Raw genomic sequence first — 25,989 nt, 5'->3', positions numbered from 1 at the left:
TCAAGTTCGTTTTAACTCAGTGACAAATGAAAGAATCAAAGCGCATCACGCATAAGCAAGGATTAACTCAAACAATTTATTTATCGATATAGAAAAAGTTTTCTTGTTCGTTGAATGGATTTCGCGCATTTTCAAGTTAAAATCATTCGTTAATATTTCTTAAAAAAGTATTCCAACAACTACTTTCTTGCGGCAAATATCGCCAAACAATCAGGAATCTTTTCTGCAATGTCGTTTTTTACTATGAAACAGCCACGAAGATTTTCATTTACACACCACATGCATCAACAACATGAGAAAAAGCACGTCTCGTAACACAGAGTGGAAAACGAGAGAATAGACGATATATTAACTACACGCTTTGAAATTGAAAGAACATTTCTACAAATTTTATTTCGTATGAATTACAACCTACCAGAAAAGAAAGCACAATGAAAAATATTCACAAAACACAGAAAAAGCCAGGAAAATGGATTACAAAATAACGTCGGAATTAGGCTACGGAATATGATCGCAAACACACGAAATTTCTTGCACTAAATTTTGAATTTAGAAAAGCGGACTACTAAGTAAGAAACACGCGCGTCCAACAATTAGCCAGAAAACTAATCTCTTTTGTTAAAAGTTCACGGTAAATCCGTCTTAAGTGGATAAAACAGTGGCTGATGATATCGTTCCAGCATTAAACAAGCAAAAATACCAGAAAAATGGTTATCGCAACAAATAACTTTTGTTAGAAAAAACAAGTCGAATAAGTCACGAATGTTAGCAACTAAGATGATTGGCTTGCCAAAAAAAACTATATTAGAAGATTGCGCCGGTCGGTAATCGATTCCTCTACTTTACGATCGGTTTATGAAATAAGCGAAGTAATACATAACCAAGTACTCGGAAAAGTACTAAAGTTGTTACAAGCGCCACGCAACATATCCACGCCGGTACATCCGCTCCATTGAAAACCAAAATTTCACTTTTTTTCACGTATCGAGTCGCGTTGCTTGCAATGGTCGCCATCGTGTCGTTACCGCCACCTTGCGGAGGCAAGCACGACGGGTACAGGCTGTTTTCCGTGTTGCAACTGTGAAAGAGAAAAGAAATTAAATAGTCTTGTCGTAAAGCTGGGGACGCTTTTGAAGTCGCCGAAATTTAAAATTAAATGTCGTTATGATTTCATGATAGATCGTAAACGCTGGAGTACGAAGCTTATGACGGCAACGACGTTCATACCGGTCAGTATGTTATGTAATTGAAAATCTCTTGTGCCAACTTGAATGACTAAAGCACATTATCAGCAAAAGTATGCTGAGGGTGAAGGATAACTTTGACAATGTCACCACAACGCAGCGTGTCCAGCAAATAAGCGCAGTAGTAAATAAACCTTTAAGGTCATTACATTACTATCTGATGCTTTTAATAAAGGGACAGAAAATGTTATCTAGCGCAGCCTTGCGGGCGTTAAAATACTCTCTAATTTACCAAAAATATTGGCTTCCCAAGTTTCAACAACTAAAAGGTTTTGGTATACTTACATCACTCTGTAGTCGGAGTCGAACTCGAAATACAACATGAGCGTCCAAGCATACAAGAAAGGCGATACATAACGCAGCCAGCTCAGCCATGGAGGCAAACTCTTGATGTAAAATCCTCCGAGTAACATGTAGGTGATCATCATGAATATCGCCAATACAAGACCGTGCTCGAAGTCCATGGTGGCGGCGCTGACGAAAATACCTGAGCGAAAAAAGAACGCGCTCAACCATCTTCAATTATTCGACAGTGTTCAACGTGCCAGGTGCTGAGAATTTATGCTGTGGTTTGGTTTGGTAAATGTCAGGAATTTTTTCGCTAATCCTTTTAATCCTTATTTTATTAAGACTTACCTAGCGATTGTGACGCAATAGTAACCATTATCATATCAAGCCAGGAACCAAAAAACGCCCACGCGTTATTGTATCCATTGAGACCGGCCATCCAGTAGAATATGATCATGGATATGCTTGGCAGTACTAAGGCCAGTGGCAATTCGCTGATCGTTTTGGAAATGTAATAAGACGACAAGCGATATGACCCGCCCATTCGCTCCTTGTTCACTACTTCGCGTTCACTCGGAACTGAAAAATTTCAAAAACTTGGTTTAAATACTTCCCTGGACGTCTTAAAATGGTCAGCATGTGGTGCTACTGTCTCTCTCTCTCTATATGGATATATGATGGATATTATACATTGTAATGTTTGTGGCGAAGTTTCAGTTGTTGAATATCGAAGGATATTATTGAAAGCAGTTGCAGATTATTTAAAATAAAATTTATTTCATAAACAGCATTTAACAAACTACCGATGCATAAATTTCTTTGCACAAAACCCCATTAACTGAAAGACTGTAGCAAGACCACAGAATAGATTAATATAAAGCAAAAACAACTTACAAATGACGAGGACATCGAAAAGAGAGTTGAAACTGTTGAAAACAGTGATGAAGAAGAGAGCTCCTCCGATGTCGAGAGCCTGCTGCTCCGTGATCGTTCCTCTTCCTATCTGCCACCAGACCAAGCCAGTTATCAGCGCGACTCCGATCGTCTTCACAAACTTGAGCGTCGATAAGTAGCGATATCTGCCGCGATTTAAAGCTTTCGTTAAAGCGCACGAAATAATGATGTGGAAATGATGGTTCGAAATTTTATTCAGAAACTTCACAACTGTTTGCAAACTATTTTGAGGCTAAATCTTTCACAGCGGACAAACTACACAGCAAATGCGATTTTAAACATGTTAGGACCTTCAAGCACCGCGAACTTTTTACGCGCGACTTAAAACTTCATTTAGGAACATATGTCAATGGTGGAGTTATACGTAATAAGTGACGTCATACTCACTTTCCTTGTATGAAGCTGCGAATGGTAAGCACGCTGAGTTGTTTTGTAAATGACGTCGGCCATCTTCTTCTGTTCTCATCCTCTAAGGATAAATCGCTCTCATCCACGGAGGATTTTACGTCATCTGTCAATCATTGTAATTGTCAGTCATTGTCAATGAGGTTTCAAATTATTTGCTTAACAATGCGTTTCTGAAGTGCCTGGATAAACAATGATTAGCGCGTATGGTTTAATCACAGATCCGGTGTATTTGGGAACCGAAACGGTGTCTTAAATTTGTCCAAAGTCTCTCAAAATTTATTCTTCTGCAACTACGGCAAAACTTTAGCAGCTGAGTCTGTAAATGTCAAGGTTTCTAAAAAGTAATCCTTGAAAAATAATTCTGCGTAAATCTATAAGAGTATGCATTAATGCATTTCCGGGCAAATTGATTACGTCATGTTTGCATATTATTGTTATTAAGCGTGTAGTGGGGAGATAAAAGCAGCCAATGCGGTACCAACGAACGACATAATTTAACGTTAGGTGACGTGCGTTATCAGAACTCTTGTTTGTATATAGGATAATCCGCCGTAATCCCTCAAAATTGCAACGATTGTTACATGCAATGCGTGCCAACTATTTACATTAAACAGATAGATGACTTACTATGGACACAAAACAAACATATCCCATACACTGCCCATGGGGCTATAATAAAAATAAACCAATCTAAATTAGGAATTGAATTTAACTCACCAATCACGTCGGCTTTTTCGGGATCACGTGATATGTATTTTCCGCCGTTGGCGGCGGCCTTTCCGTTTCCGGTCGAATAATTTCCATTGCGCAAGTCACTTTCGTTTAGGTTTAGGTTTGAAAACTTTTCTTGCCCGGTTTCTGTTGTTATAACCACGTCATCTAAAGCAATACAAAAACTACTGTGACTGCATTCAACACACAAGCATAAATTCAACGCTTAATAATGGCACGTTCTATTACTTTCCGCTTTAAAAGCTAACGCAAGTTTCCAAAACAAATTCTTCCGGTGGATCGTTAACTTACCTCTCGATACCGGGGCGTCTTTCGCTTTTCCTGCGACTGTCTCGGCCAGAATCGGACAGTCTGGGGTGGTCAGACGTCTCTGGTTGGAATCGGCGATTAAGTGTTCGGCTGCTTCCGACCCCGACTTGACAACATCAACTGATGAAAGCATAATAAATTGATACGAACTTTCCAAGGAAAAATAATACGTGGGTACAAATACCACAACAAATTGTTTAAAACTCGCATCCCAGTTTGGGTTAAGGATAAGGCGAAAATAATATACCCTTCTTCATCGTAACAACAGTGGATTCACCGGGCGAAAACATACTTGCAACACATTGTTCGAAAATGGACTTTGTTTTCTGTAACTTTTGGCACCGTTTAACAAAATCAGTCAATACTGGTGTCATGGTGTGATTACGTCAGGACAAGTAATGAGTTAAAGCGGTTCTTCCATTACGTCACATGGTTTGGGGGGGCCAAGATACGAACGAATCTATTTTTCAATTACTAGCGCGGCTAAGAGGACTAAAATGTTTAAAAATTCCCTTCCACTAATTCTGACGCTGATAAGAAGATTGACAGAATAACATGAACATATAAAAACAAACAGTTAAGTTCTTTAAAGTTGACAAGATTTTATACTGATCTCAGTTAATGAGTTGATTGCGGTCTAGAGTTTGATTAAATTTTCAAATTGCGATGAAATCCAGTAAAAACCCAACATGAGTAAATAGTTTAGGCTCTTATACTAGTAAGATCTTCTCTCACGTATAAAGTCGGCCGGGTTGTAATGGCTGGTATCGCAGGAATGTCCCATCTCGGCGAAATGGCTCACTACATCGCTGGGGGTACCGTAGTAAGCGATACGTCCTGCACTCAGAAGCAGAATTGTGTCGAATTGGTAGAACATCTGGAGAAAATAAATTGGTGAAGGAAAGTTTGACGTCATTTGATAGGACGATTACAAGAGTAACAAATAAGCCTAATTTTGTTGGGCGGTTAGGCAAAATAGAATTTCCCAATTTCCCAACACATTATTATAAAATATGAGAGTACAGCACTAACTTGAACAGATGGCTGATGTATGGTCATCATGACTGTCTTGCCGCTCTGTACGGCGTATTTCTTCAGAGATATTGTCAACGCATAGGCGGTACTGCTGTCCAGGCCCGATGTCGGCTCCTGTAAAAACAAACAAATCATCCCGATAAGCTAAGATTGAAAAGGACACACAGCCGCCATTTTTCCTCACAACTTCGAATTACTATAAATTTCGCGACCGGGAGCAATTGACTGTATTGGTTCGACCCACACAACACACACAACAAGTATGATACAGTACACAATAAACATCATTGCTTTCGTAGAGACGAGTCGTTAAGGTACTTTCTGGCCGACTGCAATATACTGTCAAGCATACGCGTATTGTGCACACAAAGGTAATGCGTCACCACAACGAACATGCGCATGGACCCTCAACTGATGTGTTGTTAAGTCGATCAAAGCACACCCGCGAAGCATTATTTGTCAAACAACAAAGATCACTTCCCATTGCACTTGCTGTTACGTAACATCGCATTGTTCAACGAAAGCCAATTTCCTATTGTGTTTTTCATCCGGGTGGCATTTCGAACAATAGACGAACTCAGAGTGACGCCTGGAAACCTTTAACCCACTGCTTGTGCTTTTTTTAGATCGGGCTGGACGCTTCGGTTGTGTTGAAACACAGGCAGGTGGTGCACATAAATGGCCTGATCATCATGTTGACTTTAACATACTTTATTTGAAGTTATATTTTTGAAGGCCTATTTTTAATGGCATGTACTAATAGATATTGAGCAACATAAATCGAATGACGTTTTCCACGATACTGATACCACAGGATTCGTGCAGCTTTATAAAGCGATTCATGCTTAACCATCGACCGATCGATTAATTATATAGGCGCTTTCAAGTAATGGGGGATTCTGCAATGTAGAAGCATGCAAATGAATAAGAGCGTAATTGGTTTGAACTCATTTTATAAGAACGATATACGCAGATCGAGCGCATGGAAGATAGCATTTAGAACGACATCAAGTGACATCGAAGACGTGGTTGGTAGACGTTCCAAGACGCAAGTGGCTTAATTTGGCGGACATTGCCCAAGCTGAGTGACGTATAACGTCAAATGCAACTTTCGTATTGTGGCAATACATTGACGCATTTTTGAAATTTCAGTCTGAGCGCAGGGCATGTTGCTTTCTTCATTGTCACGTAACAGGCGGTCTGGGCAATACTTCGTGCCGTATAAATCAAACATATGATGAATGACTTTAAGCAAAGCCAACGTCAAACAACAACTACATGCGGATCCTGACATAGTACCTGGGTAATTTCTCTGATTACAAACATTATGAATATGTGTTCAAAATGCGACAAAACGAACACAAGTGTATCCAAAAACGAGACGAAACTAATGATTTTTGATTCAAACGAACAAAGCAAGTGAATTAACGCACTGCAGTGACCTACGCCATGATTCAAATTATCTGTGGAAGCGGGGATAAACGGGAACACGTCAAACGCGTCAAACAGGTTCAGCAGAAGTGGAAAATCATCAATGACACATCGACATAGCAATTACAATGACGCTTCTCCACAGCAGACAGCATTTAATTATTTCCAATGATGTGGTCGAACTGTTTGCCAGGTCAGACGACCGCAAAAACCAATATTTCTGTGCTCGCTTAAACTTCCTTCTGGCAAAAATAACTGGAATCGATTAATAACCCTGATCGTGGCTTGAAAAGCAACTATTTCAACGCTTCAAGCGAAGAATGAAAATATAACGTGACTTAGATGTCTATTTCGGCTTCATTAGCGTCAATGGACTACACAGTAAGAACTTTAAATCAAGACGACTAAACAACGAGGGCTTCGTGTGAAAATTTAACATCCGTTAAATTAGCCGATAAATTGTCCACAAATGACTTCAGATCTGCGCTGCCAAACGCTACAACTTTCAACACAAGAGGTCAACAAGTATCATGATGATTCGACGTACAAAATACATTGTTATCGCCATGGCAACCCGCATGTAGACAGGAGTTTAGCAGTTTAGTAAAGGCCACGTTAAGTTCAATTCAGTTCAGTTATAGAGATTGAGTTTACGTAACAGCATCATACTTAAAACACACGTTCGACGCATGAGTGGCGCATGGCATCCTGTTTGTTACAGAAAAGGAAGCGGGTGGTTTATGCAAGATGACGTGACAACTCTGTTTTCCTTGACAAAAATGTTTATGATTGAAAATGCGAGCCGCAAACTCGGTATATTACTCTGCGAGTGGGAACTCTAAAGCTATTAAAAACACAAAGATTGCTTACACAATGGTGCACGACGACCGATTCCGTTTTGCGACTGCACGTTGGACAGCGACGTAGCGGTATTGTTTTAGAATCATTTTCTCGTGGACGAGGGCTATTTACGTGCAATACACTTCTATGCACTACGCGCTCTGAGTTTGTTGGTGTGGTCCGGTTCGAAGTTAAGCGAGTGACAAAGTTGTCACGTCGTTGTTTTGGACGACCTGTCACTTGGGCACAAGCCACTGACGAATTAGCCATCATTTAATAATGTGACACACAAGTTGTGAAATGAAAGAATAGCTAAACACATTTACTCATCTCGCATTGCCATATACTCACTCCCTTTCAAATATGAATAAATCGTGACGTGATCATCAGTCATTATGACGCCATGACACCTGATGATGTTTGCAAACGAAGAAAATTACGAAAGATGCCAAAGAAAGTTTTATCAGCTTTACAAGCCGCGAGCGCAAAGTTTTTATTAGTTCGTATGCTGCTAAGTCTAATAAACGCTTGATATCTTGTTACGTCGACGAACAAATCCTTGAAATAAGTCTGATCAGCGAGGTAGAATATTTCGTCGGTAATCTTGATAAACATACAACCGCCTTGGGTAATTGAACATTGTAACCGCATTCGATGCTGCTGTTAAATATGTACAAAGAAAATTTCCATTTTGAAACCATCAATTCACATACACGATAAGCGCCGTAGCTTGGGACTTTTATTCGGAAGGCTGTTGTAGGTGAACCAACTGTACATTTTCCGCTGAAATCTCTTGGTTGAGCTACAGGTGAACACTTATAATGACAGGAAAGCGTTGGCAGCGTGACCGGAGGTGACCTTACCAAGTGTTGAAGTGTTGACCTACAGTAACCCAGTAGCCAAGTTTTTTCGAAACGGTTAATATGGACTTACCACATTTCCAGAACCTATGAACCCATAGACGCGGTTTCGCGAATCTGTAATGGCAGCGTTAATTTTCAGAAGCTAGAATTATCGTAAATTAATGTGATTGTCGCACCGAAAATAAGGCCAGTGAACATAACACGTAATCACCTTCAAGCGTAAAAAAATTTCTACTGGGTCACGTAAAACCATTGACGCGACAAAATATGGTTATCAAGCGGAAAATTTCGAAACGAATTTTATGCTTTAACAAATTCATCAAAGAAAAACTTGCAGTAATTATACCCATTATACCGCTAACTGATAGTAAAGTGAGCAGACACAGATAAAAATTTGAGGTTATCCTTGACAACGCACTATCAAGTACACTTTCAAGTACTTGAAATTCTAGTTCGATACGTCATAGCACACACTCTCCACGCAATTATAGTTTGAAAACCAGGATGTTTTAACAGCCGTTTGCCCAAACACATCGATCAAGAACCGAACAGACTTGTTCATAAAAATCAAACGCTAACTCCGTGCATTTCGTGCTATGACGGATTACTTGAATAGAACTTAAGACTTATAAATACAAAACGTTGCTTCATGAAAGACTCAATTCACCAGTTGAACACCTTTTGTTATTAGGACTTATAAGTTGCTGGTGATACTTTTGCAAGTCTGGACAAAGAATCGAAACAACCAAAGAAAATTTGTATGATTTGACCCTCAGAACATCCGATAACAATCTCAGAAAAAACATAAATAGCAACACAGTGGTACTCACGTCAAGAAGGAGAACGGCCGGGTCTGTCAGGAGTTCGTTGGCGATGTTGGCACGTTTCTTTTCTCCACCGGAAAGTCCCCGGTTCATATTATCCCCGATGACTGCGCAAAAAAAAAGCACGCGTCATCCAAAATTAGACAAATACTGCGTAATGCGTGATGGACACTGGTGCATTTTATTACAGCTTCAGCATTTATTACTTAAAGATCTGAAATACTTCAAACACATTTAGCTTCTTCCGGTACAAAGTTCACGTGCTTTTTGTCTCTTTGATAACATGAGTTCGTCCCAATGTTTGATAAAGTGGCGGAAAGACCAGTTGGCTAGAAAGTCTCATTGATAAATTGCCCGTTTACCATCAGACGTATTAAAAGCAATCGCTCACTGACATAAACCACCCTTAGCAATTTCAAAACTATTTCTTATCGCTGTAATAGAAGGTTCTTTCAAATGTTTTAGGAACGCTGAAAATACCTTTCGGATGACAAAATATAGAGTACTATCATCATATTTAGGTAATTTTCCAGTCTTTCAGTTTAACAGCGAAACCTGTGTTAATAAATGGGTTTCAAAAAAAAAGCGTAGAAAATTGTCCTTACAGGTCACGATAAGTTGCTACGTAATAATCCACGCGCAAGTGCAAGAAACTCACTTGTTTTTGTGCATTTTTCCATGTCCAGTTGCTCTATTAGTTGGGCCACGATCTCCTTCTTGCAAGTGGTGGGCATGCTCTCTGGAAGACGAAGTTCCGCGGCAAACTGCAAGAAAAAATGTCGACAATTCAGTAAGACGCAAGATTTTGAAATTGCGCTGTCGTTAGAAATACAACTTCAAAGTGCAATTGCAAACGATTGTAAGTTTGTAAAAATGCCTTTATAGTCATGTGCAGATCTATACGTACGTGATGCGCGTTAAGCCATTAAGTTGCCACAATAGAGGTATGCTAGCTTAATACGGCTATATGCACACTGCAAACCTACTAACGCCAAGGCCTGTGTAATAAACAATCTGCCAAAGAGGTCACCCGGGTCCGTACAAGCTATAAAGGAAGCTAGCAAGAATGATGAATGATTCCGGGGTATCAGGAAGACAATCGGGCGATCAGACGCGAATAAACCCTGAGGTGAATACGCGGTCATAATCTTGTTGCTTTCATACGGTTTAGCAGATTGCCGCAAATGTATACAAAGCACGCTTTCTACTGTCATCTGGTTCTACGGGCATTTTAGAAAAGGAACGAGTAAAAATAACTTTATCGAAGAAACCACATCTCGAAAAACCAGTTCTTTCGCTGCTGCCATTTACAACGCATGAAAGATGCGCGGGGTTTCGAGTTTAGGGTATTCGCATGCCAAGCTATAAAAAGAGGCTGTCCCAGTCAAAACGCAAACGGCATATGCGAGAAGCATAATGGGTGTTCCCACAGCAGCACGCGTGACGTTTGTTATTGAAATAGAACTTATCTGGTCGCTTTACTTGCGGTAGGATAGGTGGGAGGTCTTAGCGCTAACCGAAGGCTAAAAAATTAAGAAAATTTTACAATTCACGAACGTGAACGTCTTGCGCAGACGAACCAATTCCTCAACTGCGGTCAAAGATAGAGAGGAAAATTTTTACGTACTTCCAAGGTTTGCTGAAGTGTAAGATTGGGAAAGAAGATGTCCTGCTGGAGCACGTAGCTGATCTTTCTCCTCGTCTTCTTTGTCAGGGGAAGTCCACCGATGGTTGCTTGACAACGCGCGCATTGGACGCGACCACCGAGGACATTGAGAAGAGTAGTCTTCCCGGATCCTAGGAAGTTGGGAATAAAAGAGCTAATGAAATAATAAAAACGTCTTGCAATAATACGGTTGGGAGTATAATGCTTAGTTAACAGACGTCGCGTATTAGCTCTCAAAGCCGGCGGCTTGAGTCAATTATTTAAGTTTTTGTTGAGTCTGTGGCTGACTTAGAGATGGGAGGCATGACGTATTTGGCTTAGGAATTTCTGCCGTCCACTCATAACAGCCATCGACACAACTAAAAGACATCTTTTAAGATATAGCTGTGCTTTTCAAAATTTCAATTCAACGGTTTCAGACGTTTTTTCAGAAGCGGTAATTCAGGATGAACAACTATGCGGTCGTAATGCTTCAAAAAACCTCTTAATCTAAAACCCAGTTGACGCAATAGCCTGCATATTTCTTGCGATCAACAGATATCCTGCATATCAATACAATAACAAATGTAACTTTGTTTTAACTATAAATGCATCTATACACTGTCCAATATCTAAAAAGTCCATTATCTGACCACAGGTTAGGAATGGGCAATTTTCCGTCCACAATACAACCAGCAAACACAATAAAACATACATTAACGAAACCAACAATCACATACCACTTGGTCCCATCACTGCCATGACTTTTCCAGGGTGGGCAGTGCCGCTGATGTCTTCCAGTATCTGTTTACCCTTGACACTGAAGCTCAAGTGCTCGAACCGAAGTTCAAGGCCGGGTTGAGCCAATCGCCCTGAGTGGGCAAAGTCTGACGCCTTCTGGTCGGGTCGCTGCCCTTCCGTAGTGGACAGTAGTACCTCGTCGGCCATTCCAAATGCAAAGCCAGTTGATCTACAGTTTCGAGAAAAATATGCCACTAACTACACTAATTAATGACAAGCTAAAAACACATAAATGCATAAAAACTAGTCAAAATCTCGCATGGCACGAACGACTTCATCTGTTTTAGCTATCTACTTCTATCCGCTGAAAGCATGTTATGGCATGTTATTAGTGCACTTTAATTACATACAAACGTCATGTTTCAATGACGACACGCATAAGAAACGCTAGAAAATCACGTTTTATGCCGTCTTTATAACGTGCGAACCGTACGCTTTCACTTTCGTGCAAAAAGGCAAAAATAATCGTGGTTTCAACCATATTCTCAAGCTCCGTAAAAACCTAACTTTGGACTACAAAGATCTTCTCATATTCATAAGTCATCGCGCAAACAGTTGCCATGGTAGCTACCAACGGAGCAGAATACCCCCTCAGCTTGACCGAGGGGATTTTGAAGCCGGATACGTCAGTATCATGACGCTGTTTTACGTCATCCTTAATTACTCACACACAACTCGTAACATATCTCATTTATCTCCAAGAAGACTCATATAATGCATTGCCTTTTGACTATATTTTCCATAAATCGATTTCAACTTAAACTAACTAAACCGATAACTTGAACCAAGCGCTTCGACCAAGTCAGACAAAAACATTCAACTGCCAGTTTCAAACGAGTATTCACTTTTCAGTATTTAACCTAAACTGGCTTTACTAGCTGGCCCGCTCCGCGCAGAAATTCAGTCGAATTAAACGTTTTCGGTTTTAAAAATGAGAACTGAAGTTGCTGGCAAAGCTGTGAACACAGTCATGCAATTTTATACACAACGCAGTTGAAAGCAACACTACAAACAACCAGTTGTCCACGGAAACAACAAGGAAAGTTTCTTAACTTTTCGACTTGGTCCATTGCCAAAGCTCCTAATTAGCTTTAACGCAAAATGCCTCTACAGTTTCTTACAGCGGATTTCATATAAAACTGTACTATCAACAGTCAAAATGCAGTTGTACTGCAGTCTGCATGTAACATTTAAACGGGCGACCGGAAACTCGAGTTAAAAGTTAGCCTACTATGATCATTTCAGCGCACGTTTCCGACAAAGAAATAACGGGTCTAGTTGAGTGAAGTAATTTGTATACAAAAATGAGCTCGCCTTTCGCTTACCGAACAATAGAGCTATTCCGCTAAACGCCATTTTCTTTAGTCATTGTCATTGGCTTACTCTGTCTGTACATCTCAACCATTACCGACAACATGACTGACAACACTTCGAGCCTTGGGATCAACGTCTAAATAAACGACTTGTGTTCAGCTCACCGCGTACGCCTTTGCCACAACCAACATTCTGTCAATTAGCAGGCAACTCAGCGTATACGATATGCCGATGACGTTAAGACTTATATACTGCCGCTGGTTAGTTGCATCAGTACCCTTCTAAGGCTGATGTAATAGTTTATTTCTGATAAGTAAAACAAAACTCTTAGCGGTTATCACGTTTTGTTTAGATTTTGTAAAGGCGATTGCGCCACACACAGCAATGTCTCCAACCGGCTTAAGGCACGTTAAATCAGGCAAATTATCAAAAAACGTTTTTTTATGGAAATGGTCACGGTTCGCTGGTTTAACCTCATACCGTCAACGTCATTCGATCGATCCCTTGTGACGTCATTGAAAAGGTACTGATTTCACAATGATCAGTGAAAACAAAGCAATATGCGTAGAAACTGACCAAAAATACCCCATTTCTTGGTGTTGCGCAAGAGTTTCGTATACAACCGAATGAAATAAACGAAAGCTGATGGTATCTAAGTTTTGTATATCGTTTAACAACATATTCACGCATGCTAACCTACATATCAAGGTTTCCACGAAGACTACGAACTATTTCAAAGTGGGCTGCTACACTGGTACGTGTGAAAACTATAGGTCTTAAGCTTTTTGCGCTATCTATGACTACAGCATAAAACAAGACAAGTTTAAAGCTTGTGTTGTCTATATGGCAGCAAAATGTCACCACAATAACATATCTTTAGATCTCCTGACAATAGTACAACACCCTGATACAGTAATTACTAATTAGCCTATAACTATAAAATATTTCCGCTTATTAGTTTTTAACGTGAAGTGCACAAGTAACAGAAAACCTAAACTGTAGCCTACTGTCTACTGTACTGTAGGCCTACCGTACTGTGCACTTCAACTTTTCTGGTGATTGGTTTCGGCTAGTCTAAAGACGTGCGTTTATTCTAACTTGCACATAAAGAACAGTTGGTAAAAGGCACAAAATTGTATCATCACTAAGGACTCGTTTTTATTACAAATATCAATTAACATTATCAGCAGAATAACTTCAGTAGCCTATGGCCTGGAAAATTTCATTGAAGCAAAATTATAGTTCTATCTTCCCCATGCTTAACTAAATATGGTCTCTATCTTATCCGAGGACAATTTTACTCTAACGGTTTTTTCTCTAATGATCCTGTTACCGTGTTAATCTTAGGCTATATCTATGATGAAATTTGAGCTGATCGCCTCAGCATGCTAACAGATGCTGAGAAGCGGGTTCACAACAGTTCAACGCGTTCTTGGAATTCTTGAAACGGAAACTGGGGAAACAACCTCTATTTCAGCTCGTTAAAATGATGTGTATCAATCTTCGTAAACAACAGGGTAGAACGAACCAAGCCCCAAGCAAACCAACAAAAGAACTTCTGTAACCCTAAGCAACCCGGATTCTGACTGACTAAAAAGCCTTGCTTGCTTCTACAAAAGTCAAACGACTGAAACCAGTGTAGATTTCGAAATTAACAGTTTTTATGTTAAGAAAAAACTAAATCGAAAATGCTAGCAGCTAGCCTAACCCAAATATATCTTAGTGAAATTAATTTACCTAACATGAAGCGAATTTACTTAATTTAAGATATTGTAAGTTTTTCCCTTTTAAATTTAAAAAAATTGAAACAGCGTAAAAATTTAATCGTTGAACGTTTCTCGGGTTTTAGTACATTTAATTGTTTCTAGAGCAGTTATGTTACTTTAACGTTTGCAGGGAAAAACTTAATAACCTTTGATTAAGACGTAGCAATCAATTTTGTAGCACCATTTTTATGGTGAATTTGCCCTATAGGTCTTTAGGGCTGGGTTCATAAAAAATTGTTTGCGAGCATATATTTTACATCTAATTAACATAGCCAACTCTCTCGCCAAGTCGGCTACGTATTTCTACAGTCATCTGAAATTTGGCGACTGAGACTGAATTATGCGTAGCAGTCTGCTATTTTGAAGTTCAAGTTAGGCTAAATGCTGCATTATTAACTTAGCATGCTAAAACTATTTAATGTATAAGAAAGTAAGAATATGTAAGGATAAAAAACGAATGCAATAATATCAGAATCACTACCGAAAAGAATGTGGAAATAATTGGTAGACAAATAGACCCTATGTGTATTTTCATATGTACCGAAATATCGATTAGTGCTGCGCTTGTGAATGAACATAGCTGGCTATTATGCTTAGCATATGCTAATATACTTAAAGGAAAAATCAGGCCGGTGTGCTTATAAACGTTATGCTATATTCACGTAATGCGTAAGTAGGCCTACTCTCAGTGTATTTTTACGGTTTGACTTTCGCGACCGATAAGAAATTTTAAAAAGCCGGAAAAAAAATTAAGAAACCGCTACTTATAAATACTAATGCTAATTTTATGCTATCATTGCAAAAGTACAAACTTTAACAGACCGTTGGAGAAATTTATGAGACTGTTTCGGTACCCAAAAACAACTTCAGGAAACACAGGGTAACCCCATCCCATTTTATGAATAAAGCCTACCGCCTACCTCTTTTCTGTTACTTTTGCATTTCCGTTTTGATCTTGATGCACAGTGTAGGCTTCATTGTGAACTCCCTCAGAGACACTTTTAATTGATGACCTCCCGCTGGCCATTTCCGTTAATAATGGAAATCGTTAATCAAAAACAGTTGCTTATTAATAACAACTTAAGCCTGTGATTAAAATTACATCGTTATGCAGTCATGCATGCAAGTCAAAGATATAGTTGTGAATTATTAGATCACTTTTTCTCCAAAAAGTATTTTGAAAACATAAAACGCGTAAAACTTATATATTTAAAGCGTTTAAAACAGACCGGTATATCTGTTGCAATTACAATGTACTACTTACGATTGCACAACAAACTATAGGCTTATACTGTAGAATGTGGACTATAAGCAAAGCATGCCGAAATGAAGACGTTTGCTAATACGACTAAACTTACCAAGATATATCACTCGATGAAAAAAAATCATTAAAAATATACGTTTTAATCGGTTTTGTTTGGAATGGAGTTGGCTAGATGCAACAAAATAGGACAGGCTTCACTTCCATAGCAACTTTTGTGCTTGCGCTACAGCATGCGCCATAGTTTTTGAGTAAAATTTTAAGTTGTCGACACCTGGTTATTTCCTTAATAAGTTGTTGAAGGATGGAAGATTATTGCTTTTCATCCCGATTTGTATTTTACGTGTTATGTAATTTAATAGCATTGCCCTTGTAGCCTAACCTATAGCCTATATAGCATAGCTACATATTTCGTGGACTATACGTTTGCACAAGACTGATGGTCATCAAATTTTACAAGCAATGTGTTGACTTTGGGCGTGAGTTTTGACAATAACTCGATTGTGCTGCTCCCTCAATTACCTTACATTGGCAGTATAGGGATTTAAATAGCCATATATAGCCATATAGAGAGAAAACAAAATCTTTAGGAAAAGAACTTTCATTCTAGTCTAAGCAATGTGGACTTAATACTTTAGTTTCGTCAGGAAACTAAATCAACATTTTTTACAGAAATCGATAAATTTATTAGTAATATTGTATTCTGGTTCGTCATGGTTAATATTTATGTTTGCCCGAATCTTCCACACTGGCATTATTCGGCGAATCTATTCGGGTTTGGGTTCGTATCGGCCAATTCCTAATTGGCACTTTACAGAGAAACACTCGATATCTCCTAAATTTCAGTGCCCAGCATGATAGCTTTCATCTTTGTCCATGATCACACGGTGTGTGAAAATCGGATGACTTTCCTAAAAATAAGTGAGAAGTAGGCCACTGCATATAAACTCTGGAAATGATCACCATACGCTTATGTTCTAACCAGCTTATTTTTAGCCGCTTTGCAGTTAAACTCATAACCAAAGTGATTTGGCATTTTTCAGACAAGTTAAATTTCTTTTATGTAGCTTGCGACAAGAAAAAAGGTAAATACTGCAGGTTAGAAGCGTTCTTAGTCAGCGCCCTTGAACTTCAGTGAACGGAAAAACATCTTTTTAAAAATAACATTCGCTTTCTTGCGTCACAGAAAGTCATTACTTTTAGTAACTTTATCCTTTACGCCACTGCAGTGCCAACCTGCTGCTTACATAATCACCTGAAACTAAAGTCGAAGATTACAAAGCCAACTGAACTAAGAGCAACATTAAACTCTAGGTTAATTATTAAATCGATTTCATACAAAGCGTTTGGATTACGCAACACCACTGCAACATAAGGAATTACAGCACGAAAACCGTAAAGCAATCAAACAAACCAGCCATATCGTTGTTTGTCGATGGTTGTTAGATTTTAAAAGTTATAGGAAAAAGTTTTTTGGTAAACACAGATAACAATCCAATAAAGCTCTTTCACCACAACTGCACATTTTCATGAAATTTATTGAAAGGAATGCATTTCGTGAAACGCTCAATAAAAATAGCTCAAAAGGTTCCTGAACTTTTTTGTCCAACCAAATAACCTTAAACGAAAGCACAAAAGCTACATTTGCTAGGTATCAAATTTGAATGTTGGTCTTGAAGTTTCTTAAAGGTTGGAGATATGTTGACACAGCAATATACAACGTTTGTTGAGAAAACCATCCAGTGCAAACAGGTACTTGTGCCAGATGATGTAGAAAGACCTCTATAACATAACTCAGCGGTTTTCAACCTCCGTTCTGGCAGCGGTCCACGTTATGTTTTTACGGTTCAGCTAAGAAAATTTGGTATTTTTTTAGTTTTGTCGGTTATGGTTCTGCCAGAATAAAGTAACTTCTAAATACAATGTCTATGAATCATGCTGAAATTTATGAATCAGGCACGCTTCTGGTTCCAATAACTGAAGATATGTCACAAGGAAACTGTTGTATTTTTAAGCAATAACACTTGGTCCACATGGAAGGCCCATGGATGAAAGTGGGGAAAACCACTGTCATAGATTACTTAATAAACTGTTCTCTTACGACACCCAGCGAAGCCCAAAACTAACTTTGTTTCCGATCGCCGCTGTGGTGTATTTAGCAATTATTTTTTGTGATCGAGTCCCCTTATAAACCAAGCACGTTTTAACCTCTTTCATTTACTGCTTTTTGACACTCCTTTGTTTCTTCGAGAAATTATTATTTCATTCTGTTATAATAATTTGCATTTTATTTTCCTTAAAAACAATGACGAGAAATTAACGATATGATGTCGTCCGTAAGCCATCAATGATGACCATGCGGTTCTTGTGGGTAAGTATGGTAAGTGTACGGTAGCTAACGGTAGTCTAAGACCCAACTGGAACATTTTGCAGCAACATAAATTTAGCTCGTACAAACAGTTCAGAGTCTGCATTGAGAACTCTACTTGTTATGCGAAGTAAAAATAAACTTGCTAATACCGTTTGCGCATGCAAATTTATCATCTTCTTTATTATTCTAATTTGTTGTCAACAGCGAGATGGGTACATGTCAACACGCTAACTACAATCTCAAATTAAACCAACATTTAACACTTACACGTCTTAAAACAAACGGAATTTCATAAATACAAACGTTATTGACTTTGGTTTTGCGGCACAATGTTAATGGTGCAGGGGAAACATGCATTGGCTTATCTTGTAAAGAAATTGAAAATTTTTATCACTTTTCTCTGAACGGCATATGGATTTATACCGCCCTCTCGCGGTTGGTGTTTGGCAACATTTTCCCTTTTCTGTAGTTCAGTTGATTGATCAAAAATGGCAAGCGTTTCACTGTTTTGAAGGAAACAAAGACAGCAATAGAGTGAAAAGTTTTTTCAAGCATTATTTTAAACCTGAAATGAACTGTCATAATTAAGATTTGAAGGTAGGCTATTATACTAACCTATAGCTGGCTATATGCTTTTGCCAAGATTATTCTAATTTATTTGATTGATGGTTAGCACATCCACAAAATCCAACATATAAATTTTTCAAATAAGCATACAAAAAATAGGAACAATAAAACAAAATCTACCAACACAAATATACTCATTATTGTTCTTTTTAAATGAATAGCAGTGTGACAATTACACATTTAGGCAGAAATTGCGAAGAGCAATGTATTAATAAGCTGATGAACCTGTCCTGAAGAACGGGTAAAAACACACTTGATGAAAGTACAACAACAAATAAAATTTAATGTGTTTGTATGAAATCCCAAAAAAGGAGACTCCATCCCAAAGACCGGAATCCCGTTTCTGTGTCAAATGTGCACCGAAGATTATGGAAATCCATAGAAATGAAAACTTTGATATGCGCTAGAGTGACGTCACATAAAAACACCGATTGGCCTTCGGTGCAAAACAAAATGTTTGAAAATGAAAGATCACAAACTAGCCTAGGCTATAGCAGCAGCAGTCTGATGGACTGATGGTACATACAGAAGAAAGCATCAAGCAGTGGTTTTCAATTAATTCCTCATAAATAGCCAATTAAGTAATACTTTTGAAGGTGGAGGTTCACGAGAAAGGAATAAATCAGTAGCCTATATGCAACAAAGAAGTCCACAATCAGGCAGTTAAACCCCCGACTATAAAGTAAGGCCGTTTTCAACGGAAGTCGTGCTTGCAAACACGTAAGTTTTGGTGTGATAGCGGGCACTGAAACCTTAATTTTTTGGCTAGACCTATTTATTATATGGCGTTCAAACAAACATTTTTTCTTTGTTTATTTGGGTCTATAGTGCAGAAGTGCACAACCACAGGTTGCATTTGTATAGCCTACTAGACTTCAGCTACTCAAAATGTGACGTCATTTGAATTTGCAATCTTACACTAGACCCGTTTATTTATTGTAAATCATCGTGGTTAGTAAAATATTCAGTGTGCACATTAATGAATCTCATGCGTGATAAATAAACAAAGAAAAGCTGGTTGTTTGAAGAACGTCAACTTATAATAAGCCTAAACAAAGATTTGAGACTTCAGTGCATCCTCACACTCCAGAAGTTGCGTCCACTTAATTGCACTTTTCACGCATGATCTCTCATCAAAAACTGCTTTGCTTTCCAGTCGCCAGTCTAGGGTCTTATTCATACTGTCTGCTGATTCAAAAATTAGTGCAATGCGATTTTTTATCATTATTAGGTTGGTTATAAAGGAGGTTCTTCTTTGCTTCAGCACTCAGTCTTGGTGCTTGCTGCGGCTCCAGATTGGAAAGTTTGCAAAATGCGCGGGGATGCTTCTGTGCACTACTTTGTTTAATGCTTTTATTTTTGTTGCATGGGGATTTCACCTTAAAAATAGCAAAGATTTTAATCTGGTTGTGACCCATAGTGGAAAGTGTGGCAACCGCACCTTTCTGATTTTTTAATACTGTGCTTGCCCAAACATTTCACATTACCTCTGGAAATTGGAGCTGCTTACCAGACTGAAAAATGCGTCATTTTGCATCCCAATTTTACTCGTCCTGCACCCGGTTACCCCAGTTTTGACAGATCTGCACCCCTTAGATCTCGTTGAAAAGTGTCATACTTTCCAGTGTGGGTTATGGCTATGAGCAGTGAGCGCAGTGTTAATTTGCCCCATAACTTTAACTACTATTTTGCCATTTGCAGAAATTAAATTTAGCAAATTAATGTTTGTACATAGTTAAGCAATGAAGTTTTGTTTTCTCGCTGAAAACAAACTCGTCACGAGAAGTAAATGTAAATGTAAAATTGAACCTTATCATTTATCATGTGATACAACATTACATATCATACTAATCTGTCTGATTTTATTTTTAAAAATAGATTCGTTGTATTATATCGGTAGTTGTTGTTACTCCTAATGTTTTTATGTATTTATTGTTTGATGAACTCAAGTTATGTTTAGGCACCACTGAAGCTTTTTAAAGCAGTGAATGTGTGGTTTTCCATTTCAATGCTCCAAATTTGGCTACAATATGTACTGTTTAGTTAGATTTTGTTTGTTTGTTTGTGTGATTGCTTTTTCATATGATATTTGATAATATTAATGTATTATTTGTTTAATACCTTCAAGTCTTTACATTGAATTTGGTACAGTAGACTATGACGAACACACGGGGTCCTTTATTGTTTCTCGCCATGCAATTATTTTTGGTTAATTGCTGCCTTAGCTGAAGGAGCAAAAATCGACTTTTCTTTGACTTTAGTTCTTTCCTTGCATTTGGAATATAGCCTTCTTGTTTAGTGATCTAGGTGGTGTCATTCACGTTTCAGTCAGTTGCGTGTTGTCTTACCCAAGGTCTTGTTGTTGGTTGTGTGTTGTCTTACCCAAGGTATTGTGTCTGACAAATTTATTGGGTGACTGATAACTGAGGCGTTGAAAGAACATACCCCAAAACCCTAGTTGCAGTATCCGAACCTGATTTTCCACCAAGCTACTTATAATGCAGAACTGTCCACAAAATACCACCCATTTAGTCAACACTGGAGGTTGTAAATAATAGTGTGTAAAAGTAAAATATCGTTTTAATAAATTGTAAACAAAGGCAGCAATTTTGGTCCAATTTCTTTGCTTGCCGCTTGTTGTTATTCTTTTCTTTACAAAGCTACAAGTTTGTCGCTATACATGTAGCAAGTATTTACGAGTTGATTTCCTGATAACAACAAGCATTGCCAAGACATAGATCAATAAAACATTTATAATGTTTTACTGTTATTGTTCATATCGGTATAATATTATAATTAAGTTAAACTTTGGACCTGATATCAATGGTCATTTAAACCATTGACATCAATACAATATACCACAAATATGCAACATAGATCAGTTATTATATACCGGTACTTAATTGAGATCTGTTCTTTCTGCTCTCTCAGTGATAGAGTGATAGAGAGAAAGCAATAATTCATTAATATTTTATTGGATTTTGTTTTCATGTACGAGTTTTATTCAGTGTTCGGTTCGGGTATTTTGCTAAGTCATATGTTCTTTATCGAAATAAATGTCTGCTTAGCTTCTGAGGAAACACTTACCAGGAAGTTATTTTCACATGGCGGGTTGGTTTATTGCATAAGAATAAAGCACATGGTTTATCCGCCCTCTATCCGTCATGTGATGCAGATTGCCTCATTAGTCGAAAAGGGCTATTGCTTTTTCAAGCATGAATTGTGCAATGGCTTACTTCCCAATGTGACCAGATGCTTGCTTTGACTAAGGAGTTTATGGATAATTCAGCTATCATACCGGTTTAAGTTTATGTTGTAATATTGAGGACAATCTAATCCTTAAAACTTATACAACAGAGTCCCGGTAAGTCAACCCCCTGCAGGATCGTAGTGAAGGGGTCATGTTAGCGAGGTGGTCACATTAGTGAATTTTAAACTAAACTATGATGTCACAATTGTACTCAAGACTGTTTTGCTTGTATAGCCTTGACTAGAGTACAAAGTGTGTTTTTGTGATCCTGTTGTATTTGAGGCGTGCAGAATATTCATTTAATTTGTAATAGTAGGCGTTGTTGTGCCACACATCTACTAAATCTGATAAGGGATTAATCACTTTCTCCTGTGCTTCTAGAACTCTTTGATAGATGCTTGTTTTAATGCAACTGGTAAAATTTAGTACATACTGTTTTAAATCTCATACTCAGAACGTAAAAGATATGTAGTATCTTTTTCTTTCAGAAACGGTTTCATATGTTTTACATATTTTAAAATTGTTGTAAAATAATGAACTGTCGCTCCAGAATCATTTGCAGTATGCGTATATACCATGCACTATCCTGTGTGCGCGCATATGCAAGCAATCGATAAAATACAGTCCTAGTTGCTTACGTCATAGCTACAATTAATTAAATGATTAACAAAATGCGAGTTAAAAAGTTTGAAAATTTTTCCTTAACAATGGATTAATTGTTGTGTTAGGAGGGGTTCAATTAGTTGTTTTGTGCCAGCTTTATTGCAGTCACGGTTTGGAGACCGGAGTGGCCGTGTTGGTGAAACAGAATGTTATGCATTGCGATAGAGGATATTCTTGGCCTCGTTGATGTGGTCGTTACCAGGGTTCCATCATAGTCCGTATCCATATATATTATTGGTGATTATATTAATAGCTTTTAAATTAAAAATAGGATCTCTAATGGAAATTTGACAGTCTTGTCCATAAATCTCCCAAGTCTTTAGGAAATATTTAAAAGGTTTAGGATATTAAACAGCATAAATAATTCAATAACTCTCTCTGCTGCATATTTAGATTTACTTAATGCCGTTTTAAAGGTTGCAGATTGCAAGAAAGAGAAAACAAAAGATTATTTGAAGGGTTATAGTACCACACCCGAAAATGATTTTAATTAGCTAGTCTCCTCTTAAAAACGCTCTGTACTTTTTGTTAATGGATTGTCCTCATGAAACACTTTGTAGTGTCAGAAGTTTCATTATCCCTAGATTTAGTATTTGATGTTTGTTAACGTATTCCTCAGCCCTGGGCAGTTGCGCTGAAGAAATTTAGGCTTTGATAAACATTTCTTTCTTTGCTTTTTAGGCTCCACCAGTAGGAAATTAATTTTACAACCTCTAACATGATTGCCATGTGAAGTGAAGATGAAAATTACGTGCTGTTGCTTCACCTGTATCATAGGAGAGGATGATGATAAACATCCAGAGCGAAGTCCACTAATCACTGATGGCCAAGATGATGAGGAAGTGCAGTCTCATCCATCAAAGGGAGAAAAGAGCTCAATCTCGACCCCTCCCCAAGTTGCTTCCTCATCAAAAGACAACGATGAGAAGAAAAGTGTGACCAGCTATCACCGAGCCGCTGGTATCCTTCGCAAGTACAATGCCTTATCCACAGATACGGATCCAGATATGTTGGAGAAAGCCATGCATGATGCTAACGTCAGTTTGAAGATCAGCATTAAGATAATGGCTCATACTGATATAGTGAAACTTTTCGCATTAGAAGCTTGCAATGTTAAGCCAGTTTTACTCGCAAGATCACCTGAATTGTTCGGTTCTGAAGAAAAACCAATTGTTCAACTGAGAACAAAGATTTTACCAACAGAAAATCGCGGTCATAGTAAAAAGTATGAGGTTTCAGAAAGCATCACTGGTGCTCTTCGATTTTCTAATGAATGTCTTTACACTTTCTCCATGCAAGAATTCCAAAATATATCTTTCAGATTTCGTTTATACAACGTCTTTAAACATCAAAGAGATGTAATGCTCGGCGAGTACATCTTGGATACCAATGCTCTCGGTCTCGGAAGTGAAAGCGGCACGAGTACCATTTTACTAGAAATGCATGAACCCAATGCACAAGCAAAACCACCCGAAATCACCAACCTGAAAAAGTCCTTAGAGAGCATGTCAGGCAGCAGTGCACAATCCAGCATTACTTCAATGAAATCCTTTCAAACCACAATCAGGCGCGGCGATACCAGGATTTCGACCCGACGTGGAATCCCTACATTTGAAGAAGGAAGCGATACAAGTACGACCTCTCCTGAAAGATCACAAAAAACGAGGTCAGCGGAACCGGTGGAAAGGAGCGTAGAAGAATCTAAGAAGGAAAAATTTTCTACGTTTGAGCATCTGAAGAGTAGTGTTCATGAGAGGAGCGAACATTTATCCGAGGTAAAAGAAGCAGCTGAAGAATTGGACGAGCATGCGAAAGACTTTAGCGCTTTGAGCATTCGATTAAGAGAGAAGTATCAAAAGAAGAGCAAGAAAAAGTTTACCGACTGAGACGAAGATACGTGTGGTCCCATGCAGCATCATCCTTATACTATTTTAACAGAATGCGAGGTGCCTGATCCTTTCATCAGCTTCCATGGAAAGCTTGTTTAGATAATTAATAGGCTTTGAAATTATAGTGAAAAGTTCGATGAGCATAAAAACAATTTTTCCAAATTGTGCAATCCGAGTTACCATTATTATCATAACTAATAGCTAAAGTTCTATGTGTTCATAAGAGCTATTTTCAATGTTTTAAATGAAATATAGATGTTTATCGGTACCAGATGTATGTTGTTTTTGTAAGCAGTACTTGTGTGGAAATGCGAATGTGCAATATGGCTTTGTAATGTGTATTATTCTTGATGTACTGTGTCGTTCTGCAGAGATTCACTTTAATTATGTTGCTTTGTTGCTGTGATACTTTACTGCATATGTGGTTTTCTTTCCTGTCGTACTGACTCGCAGACCAGTTGGGTTGTTTAAAGGGTAATGAAAACAGGACATCCCTGTCTTGTAGTCAAAACATTCCACTTGATCATTTCGTTATAATTTGCCCGTGGTAGGCGATACGGAAACTGCCAATCATCATCATTTCTTACTTTAAGCGTTGGGTGTTTTTTACGTCTCATACTGGCAGGTACGCGCACAGAAATCGAATATGCATCATAACGTTTGGACTAAACTTTCACTTTTGCAAATGTTCAATCTTGCAAGCTTAGTCTTGTGTAGTATTCCTAGCAAACCTGTTTTTGTAGCTTTGTAAACGCAGTGCATGATGTTGCATCGATCAAATTTATTGCCTTTGTTCAAACGACGATATATTTTGAGTTGGTATCGGTGCGTAGTTAATTTCAGTTGCCTCATAATTGCCTCTACGACTGTGTGCAGTCTTATATGTTACGAAGTTAACGTTTTACAATCATTGTGCCGTGCTTTCAAGTTGTCGTTGGTTTTACGACCTGTCGATTTCCGTCTGATTGAACGGTCATTTCCTCTTACCGCCGTTGTTATTAATCGCTTGGAAATTGCGTGAATCTATTTTTCATTTCATTTTTACTCGTTCGTTGATGGGTAGATGTTGCCACGATCCCACCTTTCCACCGTAAGTATGTAGTTTTGTGTTCTTCCCTGCTGCCTGTGAACGAACACTCCACGCCACATCATTCAATTCTTTTTGTACATGATATGGAAAGGGGCTGTGTTTTTGCCGATATCTTCGTGCTTGCTCGAACAAATTCATCGCCACAAATGCCACTACCTTGCCCAGGTCTTTAATTTTCCCATCGTTTTGCTGCGCGAAATTCTTCAATGAACTGCATTTGTATAGAGTCGTGATTTATACGTCACGCAGTTGGCGAGTCCACCATTCAACGTTAAAAACCGAGAATCAATGCAAAATATTGGTAAATAGGAATATTCTACCCGGTCAGGAAAGTAGCTTCGATGACAAGAGACGCCTGATGACAAGAGAGGCTAACAAGAGACG

General features: G+C 38.4%; 2 protein-coding genes across 2 annotated transcripts; one reads left to right on the top strand and one right to left on the bottom strand.

Annotated features, from left to right (window-relative positions):
• Positions 1-57: 57 nt before the first annotated feature.
• LOC143449530 (uncharacterized) lies at positions 58-15,540 on the bottom strand. Its single transcript, XM_076949767.1, has 14 exons — positions 15,375-15,540; positions 11,314-11,543; positions 10,556-10,725; positions 9,587-9,692; positions 8,935-9,035; positions 4,968-5,084; positions 4,671-4,812; positions 3,918-4,055; positions 3,612-3,773; positions 2,874-2,997; positions 2,427-2,611; positions 1,881-2,111; positions 1,530-1,731; positions 58-1,078 (listed from the first exon to the last, which is right to left on the bottom strand). The coding sequence occupies exons 1-14, from the start codon at positions 15,479-15,481 to the stop codon at positions 838-840; spliced, it is 2,256 nt and encodes a 751-aa protein (XP_076805882.1). The 5' UTR covers positions 15,482-15,540; the 3' UTR covers positions 58-837.
• Positions 15,541-23,288: 7,748 nt separating this feature from the next.
• Positions 23,289-25,825, top strand: LOC143450018 (uncharacterized). Its single transcript, XM_076950402.1, has one exon. It carries the CDS (start codon positions 23,367-23,369, stop codon positions 24,510-24,512), a length of 1,146 nt encoding a protein of 381 aa, XP_076806517.1. The 5' UTR covers positions 23,289-23,366; the 3' UTR covers positions 24,513-25,825.
• The last annotated feature ends 164 nt before the right edge of the window (positions 25,826-25,989 follow it).

This window comes from Clavelina lepadiformis, chromosome 3 (genome assembly GCF_947623445.1).
Source record: "Clavelina lepadiformis chromosome 3, kaClaLepa1.1, whole genome shotgun sequence".
NCBI lineage: Eukaryota > Metazoa > Chordata > Ascidiacea > Aplousobranchia > Clavelinidae > Clavelina > Clavelina lepadiformis.
Note: the sequence above shows the minus strand (reverse complement) of the source record. Positions and strands in the feature narration are given on the sequence as shown.

Bases quoted from the DNA above. Each gene is read 5' to 3' on its own strand.
- LOC143449530 (XM_076949767.1), bottom strand. From the start codon at position 15,481: ATGGCCAGCGGGAGGTCATCAATTAAAAGTGTCTCTGAGGGAGTTCAC. The intron at 3,774-3,917 runs GTAAGTTAACGA...GTATTGCTTTAG, and splicing joins AGACGCCCCGGTATCGAGAG to ATGACGTGGTTATAACAACA. The intron at 2,998-3,611 runs GTGAGTTAAATT...AATGATTGACAG, and splicing joins CGAAAAAGCCGACGTGATTG to ATGACGTAAAATCCTCCGTG.
- LOC143450018 (XM_076950402.1), top strand. From the start codon at position 23,367: ATGAAAATTACGTGCTGTTGCTTCACCTGTATCATAGGAGAGGATGAT.